This window comes from Sciurus carolinensis, chromosome 5 (genome assembly GCF_902686445.1).
Source record: "Sciurus carolinensis chromosome 5, mSciCar1.2, whole genome shotgun sequence".
Taxonomy (NCBI): domain Eukaryota; kingdom Metazoa; phylum Chordata; class Mammalia; order Rodentia; family Sciuridae; genus Sciurus; species Sciurus carolinensis.
In genome coordinates this window covers 171766697-171782066 of record NC_062217.1, presented here as the reverse complement: position 1 = coordinate 171782066, position 15370 = coordinate 171766697, and the positions used below count along the sequence as shown (strand labels likewise).

Here is a 15370-nt window from a genome sequence, read left to right as displayed (position 1 = left end):
AGGAAAGCAGCTCTGAGGAATCTCGACACACCTCAGTCATCCCCAAAGAGTCACAGCCATCACACGAGCTGGAGAGGGCTTCCCGCGCTCCCAGGCCTCCCCTGGAGGAGGGAAATGGTCCCGGGGGCCGGTGTCTGGGCTGAGGCCCGTCACTGTTAAGGATGTTGGTGGCACCCTTCCAGATCATGGTTAAATTCCTCCTGACGTTCTGCAGTTGCAGGAGCTGGGTGGACTCTGGAGGGGAGAAGCAGACTTGACCGTGGTGAGGACCAGGAGAGAAGAGCCTGCGTGTTCAGGTCCCAGGCCACTTCCCGCACAGCTCCGGGGTGCAGAAGCGCTGCACAGCACAGCACCGAGCTCGGTTCTCAAAGTGCTGTCCTGAGTCTCCATCCTCCCGGCAGGACTAGGGGGTGAGCAGGCAGGCCTGGCTCCTAGGCTCCAGTTGAGATCCACCGTGCAGAACCGACCTGTGGAGTCTCGACCACAGATGAGCCTGGAGCTGAGGCTGCCTGGCTCTGTCAGTGCTCCTCAGCACACCCAGCTCACCTGCGCCTGCCCGCCCGCAAAATGGCGAGCACAGGGGCACAAGCTTGGGAGGAACTGCTCCACCCCCAGGACAGCTAGGACCCCACATACAGACCCACCATTTATCCCAAGAGGCAGAAACAGGCCAGGTTTGGAGGTGAGGTCAACCTGAGCCCAAATCTAAACACAACTGGCAAGTTGCTTGACCACTCTGACCCTCAGTCTCATCCACAGTACTGGGAAAGTTCACCTGCCAGGCTTTTGCGAAGGATAAGAGAGGAGCCCTGGGGTGCAAGCACCTGACGCAGCCTAGGTTTCCCTCTGAAGCCTCAGACTGGACCACATCTCGGCACTACCCCCGGGGTTCCACTGGTTATTTAGACAGTTTCCACTAGAGAACACTCGGTGAGCATTTCAGACAAGAGCCACGGACCTCAGGGGACTATCCAATGATCATGCAAGACCTAGACACACCTTGTGCACGTGGCACCCGGGAGCGTGGCCTCACGTGGACATAGGGCTGTGCAGATCAGTCTAGCTGAGAGCAGGGTGGTCCCTAAATCCAACGCCCGGGGTCCTCACAAGAAGGGGAAGATTTACAGACACGTGGGAAGGCTCCAGGAAGAGCCTGCTCTGAAGACGCAGCAGAGACTGGAATTAGCAGTCCTAAGTGAAGGAATGCCCAGGATCGGGGATGGCCACTGGAAGCTGGAGGGGCTTGGACAGTCTCCCTCTGAGCCCCGGGAAGGACCCACCCAGCCGGCGTCCTGCGTTCAGGCTCCTGGCATCTGTAACTGTGAGAGGGCAGGATTCTGTGGGTTCAGCCACGCCACAGCCTGTGTTCACTGTGTGGCAGATGGACTTGGCCATCAGCACCGTGGCCCATTCAGTTAATATTCTGGCCAGGAAGTGGCTGGGACCCACAAGAGAAATGAGTCCTTAGGGCAACAGCATGAGAAGACCTGAGACGGACGTGAGCTCTGCCACTTACCACCTGGCTGGGGAGTCTCCACCCCTCAAGGGACAGATGCATTCCAGGGGAAAACCTACAAGGGGATCTGGAAGTGAGAGGAGTCCGTGCAGAAGCAGTGCTGTGTTTGGGGTGTGGTGTCCCCGAGGTTGGTGTGCCAAGGCTTGGTCTCAGGGGGACCACTGAGGGTGGAGGGGACCTGCTCGGGTCATGTGGTAAGGCCCTGAGAATGAAGCAGGGTCTCCAGAGAGACCAGCATAGTTCCCCAGACTGACCTAGGTCCTGAGGGAGGGACGGGGTCTCTTGGGAGTGGGTTAGGCGTCTTGGGCAGAGTCAGGTCTCAAGACTAGACTGGTCTCCAGAGAGAAGCCCTTAGGAAGCAGGCTGGTCTCCTTTTCTCTCACAAGTGCACCTCCACTATGCCTCACGTCCACCCTACTCCTCACCCCACAGAGACAGCATAGGGCCCTCACCAGAAGCTGAGCAGGTGCTGGCACCATGCTCTTGAAATTCCCCATCTCCAAAGTCACCAGCCCAAATAAACCTCCTTTCTTTATAAAACAGCTGGCATAAGGTATTTTGTCATAGCAACACAAAAGGGACCGAGACAGAGGGGAAGGGCAACAGTGCTGAAGGATCTGGGGACAGCAACAGAGAGGACTGACCCACCAGGCCCACGGTGCTGAGGACCATAGGGCTGTAGCAAGAGTGTGGGGTGATGCCAGGGGAGCAGACATGGGGAGCAAGGGACAGAGAGACGGGAGGGGGCTGAGTGCGGGAGAGGCACCTTCATCTTAATGAGGAAGACAGAAGGTTCCTGGAGAGGCAAGAGGGACGGGAGCCCCGGTGGGAGTATCGGGAGCCTCCACGTTAGATGCAGGGCTGACGTCAGGCCCCCGAGCTGCCCAGGCTTCATCACCAGTGCCTGCGGGACGCCCATTAGCTTTGCCGACGCGAGGCTGGTGCAGGGTTCCCACTTAGAAAGTCTCCCTGGGTCTCCTTCTAATTCTTAAAGTGAATTTGTTTTGAGTCATGAGTCTCTTGAAAAAAAGTAATTAGTACAAACACAAATTAAATTGATCATATTTCCTGTTATGATCTGTGATATAGAATCATAGCTTCTGATTAGGTCACGCTGCAAAACGGGCTTGTCACAGCGTATTTATTTCCTACGAGTCTCCACATAAGGCCGTGCCTGCAGTTTGACTGAGGACCAGGCACTTCAGAACCCACGGCATGGGGAGCAGGCACTGCTGTTTACGTGGTATCCTGGTCCAGCTGCAAACTGCCCTTTGAGGAGGGGGTGGCCTTCCATGGGGGGCAGCCCACAGTCCAAGTGGGAGAGGGTCTTGTGGGGGGTGGTCTCTGCTTTCAGTGCAAGGGCACAGCTGGGCTTGGCCACCAAGCTGCACCCTCTCAAGCTGGAAATTTTAAGTGGGCATTTTATGCTCAGATGTGCAAGAAGCCTGAGCCAGGAGTCTGTTTTTCTTCTGAAATGAAGTCCTGAAGAAGCTCTTTTGCCACTTTGTCCCACAGGAGGACACGTGGTGACTTGCATACTAAGACTGTCAAGCTGGCTGATAATCAAAAGTCAACGCTTTTACATTTCACTCATATTTCTTGAGCCCTAAAGATGCAGGGGCTGGGGGAGGGGAAGAAGCCATGCGGGGTTAGCTTTCTGTGGTGTCTCTGTCCTTCCTGATTTTTCCTATTACGGACCTTGATTCTGGGGGCTACTTGTTTTGTGGATCACTGACCCATCTGTGCTCAGTTCAGGTCTGCAGTCTGTGGTCCGGGTGGCGCGGTCCGCTCTTGGGTGTCGCCCCTGCTCTCTGAGGGGAACAGTTTTGGAATGGCTCTCCTAATCCCCCCGCGCCAGCCTCAGGAGGGTGGACACTATACAGGAGGGACCGCGCGGGCCGGCCTCCCGGTACTTTGATTTCCTACTACTTTGAGCCTCAATGCTGAGGAGCAAGCAGGGACGAGAAGCCGCTGGGCTTGGCGGGAAGGAGGAAAGGAGGCAGAAGGGTGGTCCATGCTAATGGAATTCCTTTGGTGGGAGCGATGAGCCCTGGAGTGGCAGAGGGGCAGGCATGGGGACCGTCCTGAGTGACGTGAGTCCACTGCAGAGCCTGGGCTCTCCCCTCAGCAAAGGCAAGCCCGCCACATGCTCCTTGTGCCCCAAGTCGGCATCTGGCCCCTGGCTCAGACCCGGGGGTCCCTGATCCCAGCGCCTCCCCCCAGGCTCTGCTGCTCCCTTGGCGTCCACACCCAGAGCTCCTCCAGGCCCTCTGGGACTCAATGGCCCTTCTGAGCTGAACGCCAGTGAGTCAAACTGACAGACCTCTCGGCTTCCCCGCTTCCCTGCCTGAAAGTCCACCCTGCTGGGAGGCCTTCTGGTCCCCTGGGGGACCCTGTAGGCCCAGTGCCAGCTGCCAAGGCCCTGTCACCGTGGCACTAGTAAATTTGTTCCTCTACCTCCCCAACTAGACCCAAGCCTCCATCACGAGATCTCCTCATCTTCTGTCCCTGGCACCAGGCTCACCCTGCTGAGCACAGAGCAGGCGGGATCCCTTTCTACCAGATCATTTTAAACCAATCGAAGCACTTCTAGGTGCTGTATGTGCCGAGAAAATTTAAGCATTCAGGTGGGACATCTTAAAATACTTCTTAGGCAGATTTTGCTATTTGAAATAAGATTTGTACATGGATTATAAAGTGTTTAAGGTCCGTGAAGGGAAATGAAGAATACAAAACCGGGGACTCTTCCCAGGGTTCAGGGCACCTCACAAGGTGCCCAGGACTTGTCTCGGGCTTACCTCAGCAGGAGGACACTTTCTCTGCATGGCCTGTCATTGCCGCAGAGCCAGCCCAGGTCCCAGAGACCCCTCAGACTCCTGTGGCCCTGAAGCAACCCTGGAGAATTTTGGGAAGACATCTTCCAAATGCTCCCGTCTTTTCCTTGGGAAAAGCATGGGAATATGCACAGGGTGACTCTGGCATCCCTGTTGCTGTGGTCAGGAAAGAACTGCACGGGCCCAGCCCAGAGGCCCTGCTGGCTCTGGAAGGAAGATACCAGCCGCTGCGTGTGATTTTCTTTGGCTTCTGGATCCACATGGCTATATGACAGCGAACGCCTTCTCTGGTGGCCCAGGCCCCGCTGAGATCACGTTAGCCTGGGCTGTTCACTCCCAGGCCAGCAGGAGGGAGGACCCGCACAGAGCCACCCACCCTGGCAGGAGGGCATGCTGCAGCATGTGGCTTTGCCAGTTCTCTAGGCACCTTCCCCCGCAGGCTTCTTTAAGGGCAGGAAGTGCAGGTGCTTGGCAGCAAAGGCTCTGGAGTCGGCTGGCATGGGGTCTGTCACCTCATGCGGCCATGGTGGGCAGGGACCCTCAGGCAGGCTGACTCCCCTTGTGGGTCAAGGAGTGGGGGCAGCCCTGGGTGAGTCATTCTGCACGGGGCTCAGTGTGAGCGGGTTGTGACTGTTTCTACGACAACTGCCTCCGCCAGGAGAGCTTTTGAACTACAAGGACGACAACATGGCCAGCCGCTGTCCCTCCTTTCCTGTGGGCCCCAAGGAGACATGAATGTCCTGGAGCGGGAGCTGCATGCTGGGTGTGTCTCCAGAGGTGCTCCAGGGTAAGTCTGTCTCTGGATACCGCGGACCAAGGTAATGATGAGGACCCGTGTATGTCCAAGGAGGGCACAGCCCTGGTGGCCATGGGTGGCCACCCCCGTCTACTCCGCATGGCTGGCCAGGTGCAGGTCTCTCTTCTGACCAGCGATCACTGTCCACTGCCACAGCTCTTAGGAGCTGCTCAGCTGTGGGGGACCGAGGGAGGCTGGCCAGGTGTAACTCACTGTGCAGTTAGTTGGTGTGGGTCAAAGGCCGGGGAGTCCTGGACTTGGGCAGGTTAAGGCCTCAGGCTCTGAGCTCCCTGGACCGGGACCTGCCTTGCACTTTCTAGGCATAACTAGCCAGTGACTCGAGCTCCCTGTCCGTCACCTTTCTCGTATGGAGAATGCAGAGGACGTGGGACTCAATGGATGATTTTGTTTTGTAAGGATTATATGTGAAAAACACCAAGGGCTTAGACGGTCACTAGCACATAGCATAAGCTCAGGCAATTATTTGCTGAACCATCTCAGTCTCCAGGGACCACGTGCTTTCCATTCTTCCTGCAAGGAAGGTGCGCACTCAGAGGATGGAGAAGGCTGAGCAGATGCACCTCCTGGGCCTCCCTCTGCGATCGGGAACCTCAGGAGCAGCAGGGGCCTGGCGCGGCCCGGGGGCAGCAGCATGCTGCAGTCATTCTAAAACATGACCTGGCAACATGGCGCTCCCGCAGGTCTCTTTTCAAGATCCTTATGAAAGGGACACTGGGAACGCCGGGAAATTCTTGAAATGGAGTCAGAAAAAGAGAGGAGGCAAGACCTCGGGTGCCCAGATGTTGGAAAAAACCTGTATAACCATTTATTTTTTTTTTCTTGATCCTGGAGCAGACGCAGTGCAGGATGCAGGACAGGGTGACAGAACCCAAAGTGCCCTGCAGAGACCTTGGCCTTCATGGAGCCTCTGTCAGGTTTGCTGACACAGACCCAAGGGGCTGGTCCAGTCCACTCAAACCTCCCAGCCAGAAGAAGATAGTTGTCTGCAGCCAGGAAGGAAACCAACAGCAAAAACTCCACCCTGAGTTGCTGGACAGTCCCAACAGGACAATGGCTTTCACCAAAAGCCTGTTTTAGAAGCGGAACTGGAGAATTAAGCAATAAAGTAAACCACATGTGGAATGACATCAGAATAGTGCACAGCAAAATCATTATCTCCAGAAACCTAAATCTGTGTTGCTCTAATCGTCTTGAATTGCACCGACTTTGAACCTACCAGGATGAATCCTGCAATTTTAGATCTTGATTCATGGGTTAGAAAAGGCAATACCCAATCCATGATTTAAAACCACCCCTTCATTACACCGTGATTACATCTCAATTTGTACCCAGTTGGCTTAGAGAAGACATGAAAATTATGCTAATAGAGTTGGAGGCGCCTGCCCAGGTTTCTGAGCAGGACGGGGACTTACTTGTTAAGGATTTTGGCTCTCTTAGCACTTGAGAAATTCTCCAGTTGCAAGGACTCTTGAGTGAGGAAAGCAACAGCCAGGTGAAAGTAGTTGTTCCACAGCTGAAAACCCAAATCAGGAGGTGTTAAGTTGTTGATCGGCCTAATATGTGATCGCAAAAAAGTTCTGAAACATTTTTCTTTTGCTTGACACAGACTTCTGAAATGTTTTTAAAAAAACACAGACCCAGCCAGTCTCCACAGTGTGGTTCAGGCTGAGCTGGGGCTTCAGGGTGACAGTGGATGTCCTTAAACCCTAGCTCTGCAATTCACTGCGTGACTAGTCTAATCTCTGTGCCTCAGTGTCCTGATAAGCTGGGAATTCCAACAGCCTCTCCTTTTGGCTTGCTAGAAGCCTCAAAGGCGTGACATCCACAGAGGCGCAGACAGGGCGGTGCTGCCCAGCCTGAAATAGACACTTGGCTCTCATTGGTGTCACGTCTTGGTGCTCCTGGCTGAAAAACAGCATGATCATTGCTGATTTAGTTTTTTGGGTGCTGGGGATGGAATCCAGGGCCTCAGGCATGCTAGGGAGGCGCTCAATCACGGAACTGTGCCCCTGCCCCTGTGATCTTTTTTCTATTATGTCAAAACATTATGCATACACTCAACAATTAAGGAAAACTTGTAAAAAAGATCAAACACTTTATATTTCAAGGGTTTATGGATGATATGTGATTTAAAGACAGTCTTGAGAAGAAATTTGTGAGTGTTGGTTTTCTCATCTAGCACCAGGGATGTAATCAGATGAGAGTTTCAGAGTTATATTGAAGTAAATACCGACTGCTGTTGGGGCCTGTGAGGGGCAGGGACACGTAGCACTCCCTCCCGGGACTTGAGAGCGTGTTGGGCTCCGTTCAACACTGCCTGGGCGTGGGCGCCTTCGACAGCGGCACATCTGTCCTCAGACTGACAGGACCACTGAGGATCTGCAGCCTGCCCTGCACCCCAAGAGGCTGGAGGTGTGCCCAAAGCATCTGGCAGCATGTGACACTGGGCAGGTGACCCTGGCCTCATGGCCCATACTCCTTCCCTGCCAGAAAGGCCCTTTATGCTCCGGCCTCTTCTATGACAGCAGGGTGGCTCCCATCCACCAAACCTACCTTGTTCCTTTTGTTTTGAAACTGACCCCTCCCACCTATGTCCTCCGTGCACAGCACTGGCAAGGACCTGGCCATCGTCGGCTGCATGCCGAGAACCACAGTCAGCATCTCCACCAGCACGGGTCCCCTGTCTGTATGGACCCAGGATTCATGAAATTCCAGGCCTGACACCCTAAAGACAATGAACCAACCCGGGGTACTTATTTTTAAATGACAGAGTCACTAGCTTCTTGCTCCTTCTCTTCTGAGGACCAGGACTACTGTGGAGCCAGAAGCATTCGTGGTATATGGCTATAACTCCCCCAACAAGAGACACGCTCGTCACATCTGCCAAGGCGCAGAGCTCCGTGCTGAACCCGAAGAGTGCATGGTGTCTAATGTGCTGGGGTTCAGGTTGAGAATTCAGGGGCCCAAACTCATGTAGCAATAAAAAGGGCATCATCACTGATGTTCTGGGAAGAAGGACCCCTCCCAACAGCCGTGACCACAACACACAGGAATCCACCAGCTGCTATGGGCAAGACCAGTGCAGATCAAACCCAAAAACCTCACGAAGGGCATAAATGGAAGTCCCACGTATTCCACTAGGGGTTGGGGAAACACATACTGCAAAGTAAGCCCTCAAATATGGTAAAGTTCCCCCACCCCAAGTTTACTTATAAGTTTAGCAGAATTCCCAGGTAAAATCCAAGCAATGTGTGTTTAAGAAAAATGAGAAATTACACCCCATTTATGTATGATCTATCAAAATGTATAAATGCATTCTACTGTCATATCCAACTAATTAGAATAAAAAATTAATAAAAAAAGAAATCCAAATAGCTGATTTTGAACATCATAAGGAAGAGGAAATGAGCAAAAATGCCAAGATAATTTTATAATAGAAAATGAGTGGGGGAGAATAGGCTCCCCTAGCTGGGTCTGGAGCTGCAGCGACACAGCCCCGGTGGCCACAGTGGCCACAGTGGCCACCGTGTGCAAAGTGGAACTGACATGCACACACAGGTAGTTGTGCCCTCCAGGGCTCTCAGACCATTGGGAGCTGATGTGGGGCAGAAAGAGTCAGACCCTCACCCCAGTGAATGGTGGCTTAGCAAACCCAGAAAACCCTAAAAGGGGGAGGGGCACACAATCTCAAAGGTAGCAGCAGAGATTAAAATTTAACATAAAAATAGTTAAGTTTAACATATTCCTATACATCAATGATGAATCCACTGCAAGAGAAATTAGGAAAACTACCCCATTCACAATAGACTTAAAAAAATACCAACTTGGGAATCAATCTAACAAAAAAGGTGAAACCTCTACCATGAAAACTATAGAACACTAAAGAAAGAAATTGAAGAAGACCTTAGAAGATGGAAAGACCACCCATGCTCCTGGATAGGCAGAATTAATACTGTCAAAATGGCCATACTACCAAATTGTTATGCAAATTTAATGCAATTCCTATTAAAATCCCAATGATGTTCTTCACAGAACTAGAAAAAGCAATCCTGAAATTCATTTGGAAAAATAAGAGACCCAGAATAGCCAAAGCAATCCTTAGCAAGAAGAGTGAAGCAGGAGGCATCACAATACCACATGTTAAACTATACCACAGAGCCACAGAAACAATAAAGGCATGGTATTGGCACCAAAACAGACATGTAGACCAGTGGTACAGAATAGAAGACACAGAGACAAACCCACATAAATACAAGTATCTCACACTAGACAAAGGTTCCAAAAACATTCACTGGAGAAAAAATAGCCTATTCAACAAATGGTGCTGGGAAAATTGGAAAGGCACATGTAACAAAATGAAATGAAACCCCCTACATCTCATCCTATAACTCAGCTCAAAGTGGATCAAAGACTTAGGCACTAGAACAGAGACCCTGAGTCCGATGAAAAGAAAAAGTAGGCCCAAATCTTCACCATGTTGGCTTAGGACCTGATTCCTTAATACGACTTCTAAAGTGCAAAAAGTAAGATCAAGAATCAATAAATGGGATGGATTCAAACTAAAAAGGTTCTTCTCAGCAAAGGAAACAATCAATAAAAATAAGGAGCCTACAGAATGGGAGAAAATCTTTAGCACACACACCTCAGATAGAGCACTAATCTCCAGGATTATATATCTTATATTCTTTATATAAGAACTCAAAAAACTTAACGCCAAAAAAAAAAAAAAAAAACCAAATAACCCAATCAATAAATGGGCTAGGGAGCTGAACAGACACTTCACAGAAGAAGATATAAAACCTATCAACAAATATATGAAAAAATGTTCATCATCTCTAGCAATTAGAGAAATGCAAATTGAAACTACTCTAAGATTTCATCTCACCCCAGTCAGAATGGCAAATATCAAGGATATAAACAACAATAAATGTTGTGAGGATGTGGAGAAAAAGGTACACTCATACATTGCTGGTGGTAAGGCAAATTGGTACAACCATTATGGAAGCCAGTATGGAGATTCCTCAGAAAACTTGAAGTGGAATCATCATTTGACCCAGCTATTCTACTCCTTGGTTTATATCCAAAGGACTTAAAAATCAGCATACTACAGTAACAGAGTCACATCAATGTTTATAGCAGCTCAACTCACTATGAAACCAACTTAGGTGGCCTTCAACAGGTGAATGGATAACAAAAATATGATATATTTGATGGAATATTACTCAGACTTAAAGAAGAATGAAATTATGGCATTTTCAGATAAATGAATGCAGCTAGAGAATATCATACTTAGTGAAATAAGTCAATCCCAAAAAAAAGGAAGTCCAAACCTTTGGTCTGATATGTGGAGGTTAATTCACAATAAGCGGGTGGGGTGCTACAAAAGGATAGTTACTTTAGATTAGGTAGAAGGGAGTGAAGGGAGGGGAGGCCGTCTGGGGTAGGAAGGATAGTAAAGTGAAACAGACATTATTACCCCAGGTACATATATAACTACAGGACTGGTGGCATTCTATATCATGTACAACCAGAATGAGAAATTATACTCCAACTCGTATCATGTATCAAAGTGCATTCTACTGTCATGTATAACTAATTAGAACAAATTAAAAAAAGAATTAAGTTTCAAATACCAAGCAAGGAAGGATTAGCCAAACAAAACAAAATCAAATAGTCATAGAACAAATGACAGATTTGAATAGAGAAAAATTAAGTATTCTATAGCATAAGCTTAAATCCATAACCAGGTTATATCAAGGATTCCAACATTGTATATATGTGTGTACATATATAGATGATAGATCTATATACCCACATGCATATCTATATATACAGATGTGTACACACACACACACACACACACACACACACACACACACGCACGGAGTCCCAACTGAAAAATGAGCAGAGGAAACGATCACACAGTTCACAGCTAAAATCCTGTAGCTGGACAGTATTCTCAGGCTAACCAGCCCTTGGAAAAATACTAATAACAAGAATGAATACTATCAAAGAAGTTGGTGCTAGAGAAGATTCTGGAAAGTGGCTGTTCCCAAAGAAGACTGGTGAGGTCGCAAATGGCTACAACATTTTAGGAGTGGCTTGTCATTTCCACCAGGCTTAGGTCTCCCTGTCCCACCTGGCCACCAACCTATCTACCCCGCGCCTGCACGGTGACGCACAGGTCTCCCTCAGCTTGTGGCAGAGGGTCTAGGGTAGTGATAAACTGGAAGCGGCTCCTAGGTCATCAGCATACAACGGCTGGTAAGCACTGTGCATTCGACTGGCAGGATACGTCAGGATAGCAAACACAGACCCACACGCGGGGGCTGTAGAATACATGGAGGTCAGGCAGAGCACCTGCCAATCAGTCACTGCCGCTCCCCCAGAGCAGGGACGAGGGCTCTGAGCGGCAGGGGGACTTCCCAGTAAACCCCCTGCCCTGACGCCCGCACACGGCTGCTGCAGAGGACGTGTCTGTGGCCATGACCTGAAGACAGGCGTAAGTAGGGAAGATGATAAAAAATTAAAAATTCAAAAAGTAATGCTATTACCTGATATATTATTGCAAATCATATTGTACACTCCTGATAAATTAAAATTTGAAATTAAAAAAATTATAAAAGAAATAAGGTCAGCGGCTTGGGAGGCTGAAGCAGGAGGATGGTGAGTTCAAAGCCAGCCTCAGCAAAAGTGAGGTGCTAAGCAACTCAGTGAGATCCCGTGTCTAAATAAATACAAAATAGGGCTGGGGATGCGGCTCAGTGGTAGAGTGGCCCAGAGTTCAATCTCTGGTACACGCCCCCCCAAAAAGAAATAATGTGTACCTGCCTCAGAACTTAACCTAGTACATAATGTATCACATTAGCTGTGCATATTCTGGAGGCTAGGCATACAGGATAGTTCTTAGGTGTCTAACTTCTGTTATCTGGTGACACATTGTTTGGATCAGCTGCTGAAAGTACATACATTTTTTTCAGGGTCCTTCTCAGTGAGTAATCCTACCCAGAAAACAAATATGCCATTTGTATTCTTCTTCATTTGCAGACTTTGGGAAAATATTTTAAGTAATAATGAGAAATAAAATCACTATTAACAGAAACACATCCAGAGTGCAATGGAATCGAGAGGCACAGATCCCAGATGCACAGCAGGACATTGTGCAAGGCCAAACATGCCACACACACCACACACACACACCACACACACACACACACACACACACACACACACACACACATACAAAATACATACACACCACACACACCACAAACATACCACACACACACTACATATGCCACACACGCACACCACACATGTCACACACAGGCCACACACACATATGCACACCACACAAGCCACACACACACACATACGTAATACACACACCACACATACACCACACACACGGACATCACATACATCACACACACATACACACGCACACACATACACACGCACACACATACATAAACGCACACTTACCGATATCACACACATCACACACACAAGCGGTGTACTGGCGAGGTCTTTCTGAAACTGGTGATGACAACCCTGGATCTGGGGACACAGGTGGCACAAAGCCAGGAGACAGCATTGGGGAACACAGCTTTGAGGTGAGCTGAGCCTGGAACCTTCCCCTGCACCTCAGTTCAGGTGGAGAGATCTTGGTGGCCACATGCAGCCTGGTGGCCTCCTGCGTGGACAGTCCCTCCTGCCGCTCCGACTCTGAAACAACTCCATCTCCTAACTTGCTGAACTGAGCAAACAGCCCGGGGTGTCATCTTCGCTCCTCTGCTCAGTAGTACAAACTGTAGATTTCATTTCCACACCTCAGATGGAGGCCAATTAAGTTCAAGGATTAGGAATATAACCGCCAGCGCCCATCAGCCATTTGTTTTAACACGATTCCTCCACAAAGGTCACGTCTGCCTCTTCTCTTACCTGTAGCTCAAAGTTGGCTTGGTCCAGAAATTTCTTGTTCAGCATATCTGCATACTGATTAATCGCTCGCAGGAAGACTCTGAAAGATCAAGAGAAAATTACATAATTACACACTCAGGCTCTGGCACCTCTGTGGGCTTGGCATTTCAATTAGACACAACCCCAGACGTCTCCAAGTCCTGTGCAGTGCTGGAAGGTTTGGCCAATGAAAAGCTCACAGAATTCTATGCAGATGTTCTTCAAATTTAATCAAGGAAATTAGAACGTGCAGAATGAAAGGAACACCAAAATAACAGCTCTGAAAGTAACATTTGAAAAGTATTACTGAAAAAAATCTGATTTAAAAAATAAAAAATAAAAAACTCCTTTCTTGGCGTTGCAATGCTTTTATATTATTAAATGATTCTGCTTAGCTGGCTTTTTAAAGTCACAAATTTGAAAGTGCTTTCAGTGTACACACAAGCAGGCTTGGAATGGGTTTGGTGCAGTACCTCTATGCTTGGAAGTATGGCTAGCTTCATTATCATCTGCCCCGTATGCCACTTTTTACTTGTTAAAATGAAAAAGTTTTAGTGGATAGGAAAGTAACTTGATAAGAATTTTCACAGGGATTTTAATTCCTTGAATCATTAATCATATACCATCTTAAGCACAGTCTTCAATTCCTTGGCGTTATCTTTCCTATGGTGAGATATGCAATTTGGGCTGTCCCAAACGACACCAGAGGACTGTCTTTCCTAAGCTGGTTCATTCAGTAGATTTGTTTTACAACCCTCAAAACTGTTGACGTGAAGCTTCGACTAGCTTCTCCTTTGCAAACGGCCCTCTCCCTCTGCAAAAGCGAGGCTGCAAGAGGAAGGAGCAGCAGGTCACCGATAATGAACTTAATTACACTGTTCCATTTAGACAGCAGGAAGCAGCCAGAGTGTAAGGGAGATCTAGGTTACTTACTACTACCTGCTGCTCTCTTACAGCATCCTCTCCGTAGTTGAGCTCGCCTGGAGAAGCCATGCACCTGCCATCCCAGAGGTGCTCAAGGCCAGGGAGCCTGGGAAGAGCAGGAAGAGGGCCCTGCCTGACCAGCACCAGCCGCCACCTTGTCCAGCACACGGTGCCCCATGATACCTCTCCTGCTCATCCTGCGTGCGGCTCTGAGAAGGGGCCCTGCAGACACGGTTTCCTCAGGAAGCCCACCAGCAGGATGTTGGACCCGCACGGGGGTGCCACAGGGCCCCCACGCTGTGCGGGAGCTTGCTCTCAGCCAGAGAAGAAAACTGCAGACATAGTAATCTGGGTTCTTCCCTGGGGGTGTTAAAATATAACCAGAATGGAGGACTGAGTGTTTTTAAGTAGCTGTTAATGGAGGGCTATGGGGATCACTGCCTTGTCCATGACCAAGAGCCCAGCCTGGGCAGTAGCATCCGTCAGCTCCAGGGCTGCCAGATTTCACAAATAGAGGATGCACAGTTAAATTTGAACAAGAGCTCCTGTTGCTGAGATTTGTAATTTACTTTTTTAAAAATAAACTGAATGGAGTACATTTGGGCATCCTGATAAATTAACGTAGGACCCAGGAAAAATATCTGGAGGCCTGGCAAGACTGGTGGGTCCTCAGTCCTGGGCTGAGGTCTGCCACCCCATGTTCAGTCTTTAGGTAAAGGACATGAGGCTAAAGGGAAGATGGGCCATCTTACCCACCTGACCCTTAACCCTTATATGGAGATGGCCGCTAAGGATACGCTCCGTATGGACCCGGGAATTACAGACCATGCCCCGGACAGCAGCTTCCTGCACTCCAGGGTAAGCTCCCAAGCTCAGAAATACTGAGTGGGTGACCATAACAATGGTTTCCCTTAATTTTTTCTGAAGCCTCAGAACTTGGCTATTCACTAGAATACATTAGGGTCCTTATGAACTCGAGGAAGTCACTGTCTGCAGCTCTCTATGACAATAATGACAAGTTTACTAGAACATGCATTATTATTATAGGGTAATTATTTCGCCTCAAGATAGCACCCAAATAGTTGCAATATGCTACTTCTCATTAAGCTCTGGAACAATTTCAGCTAGTTAAATAAAGATATTTCTCAAAATGTTTTTTTCTTTTTTTTTTAAAAAAAAACATGTCATGTTGAAACGATATGAAGCCTGAACAAAAACTTTTTAATGAACCATCAACTGAGAGAGAACACACAGAGAGATAGAATCTATATAAATTTTTTAAAAAGCAAGGACAGAAAAAATAATATAGAATTAAAG

General features: G+C 48.9%; 1 protein-coding gene across 2 annotated transcripts in view; it reads right to left on the bottom strand.

Moving 5' to 3' along the window:
- Window positions 1-15370, bottom strand: part of Dock1 (dedicator of cytokinesis 1) — a 455412-nt gene that overhangs the window by 83720 nt on the left and 356322 nt on the right. For both annotated transcript variants that reach the window (XM_047551998.1, XM_047551999.1), the window contains exons 30-31: window positions 13112-13190; window positions 6580-6680 (exon numbers count right to left, since the gene is read on the bottom strand). In XM_047551998.1, the coding sequence (XP_047407954.1) occupies window positions 6580-6680; window positions 13112-13190 (180 nt within the window). The remainder of the gene's footprint in view (window positions 1-6579; window positions 6681-13111; window positions 13191-15370) is intronic.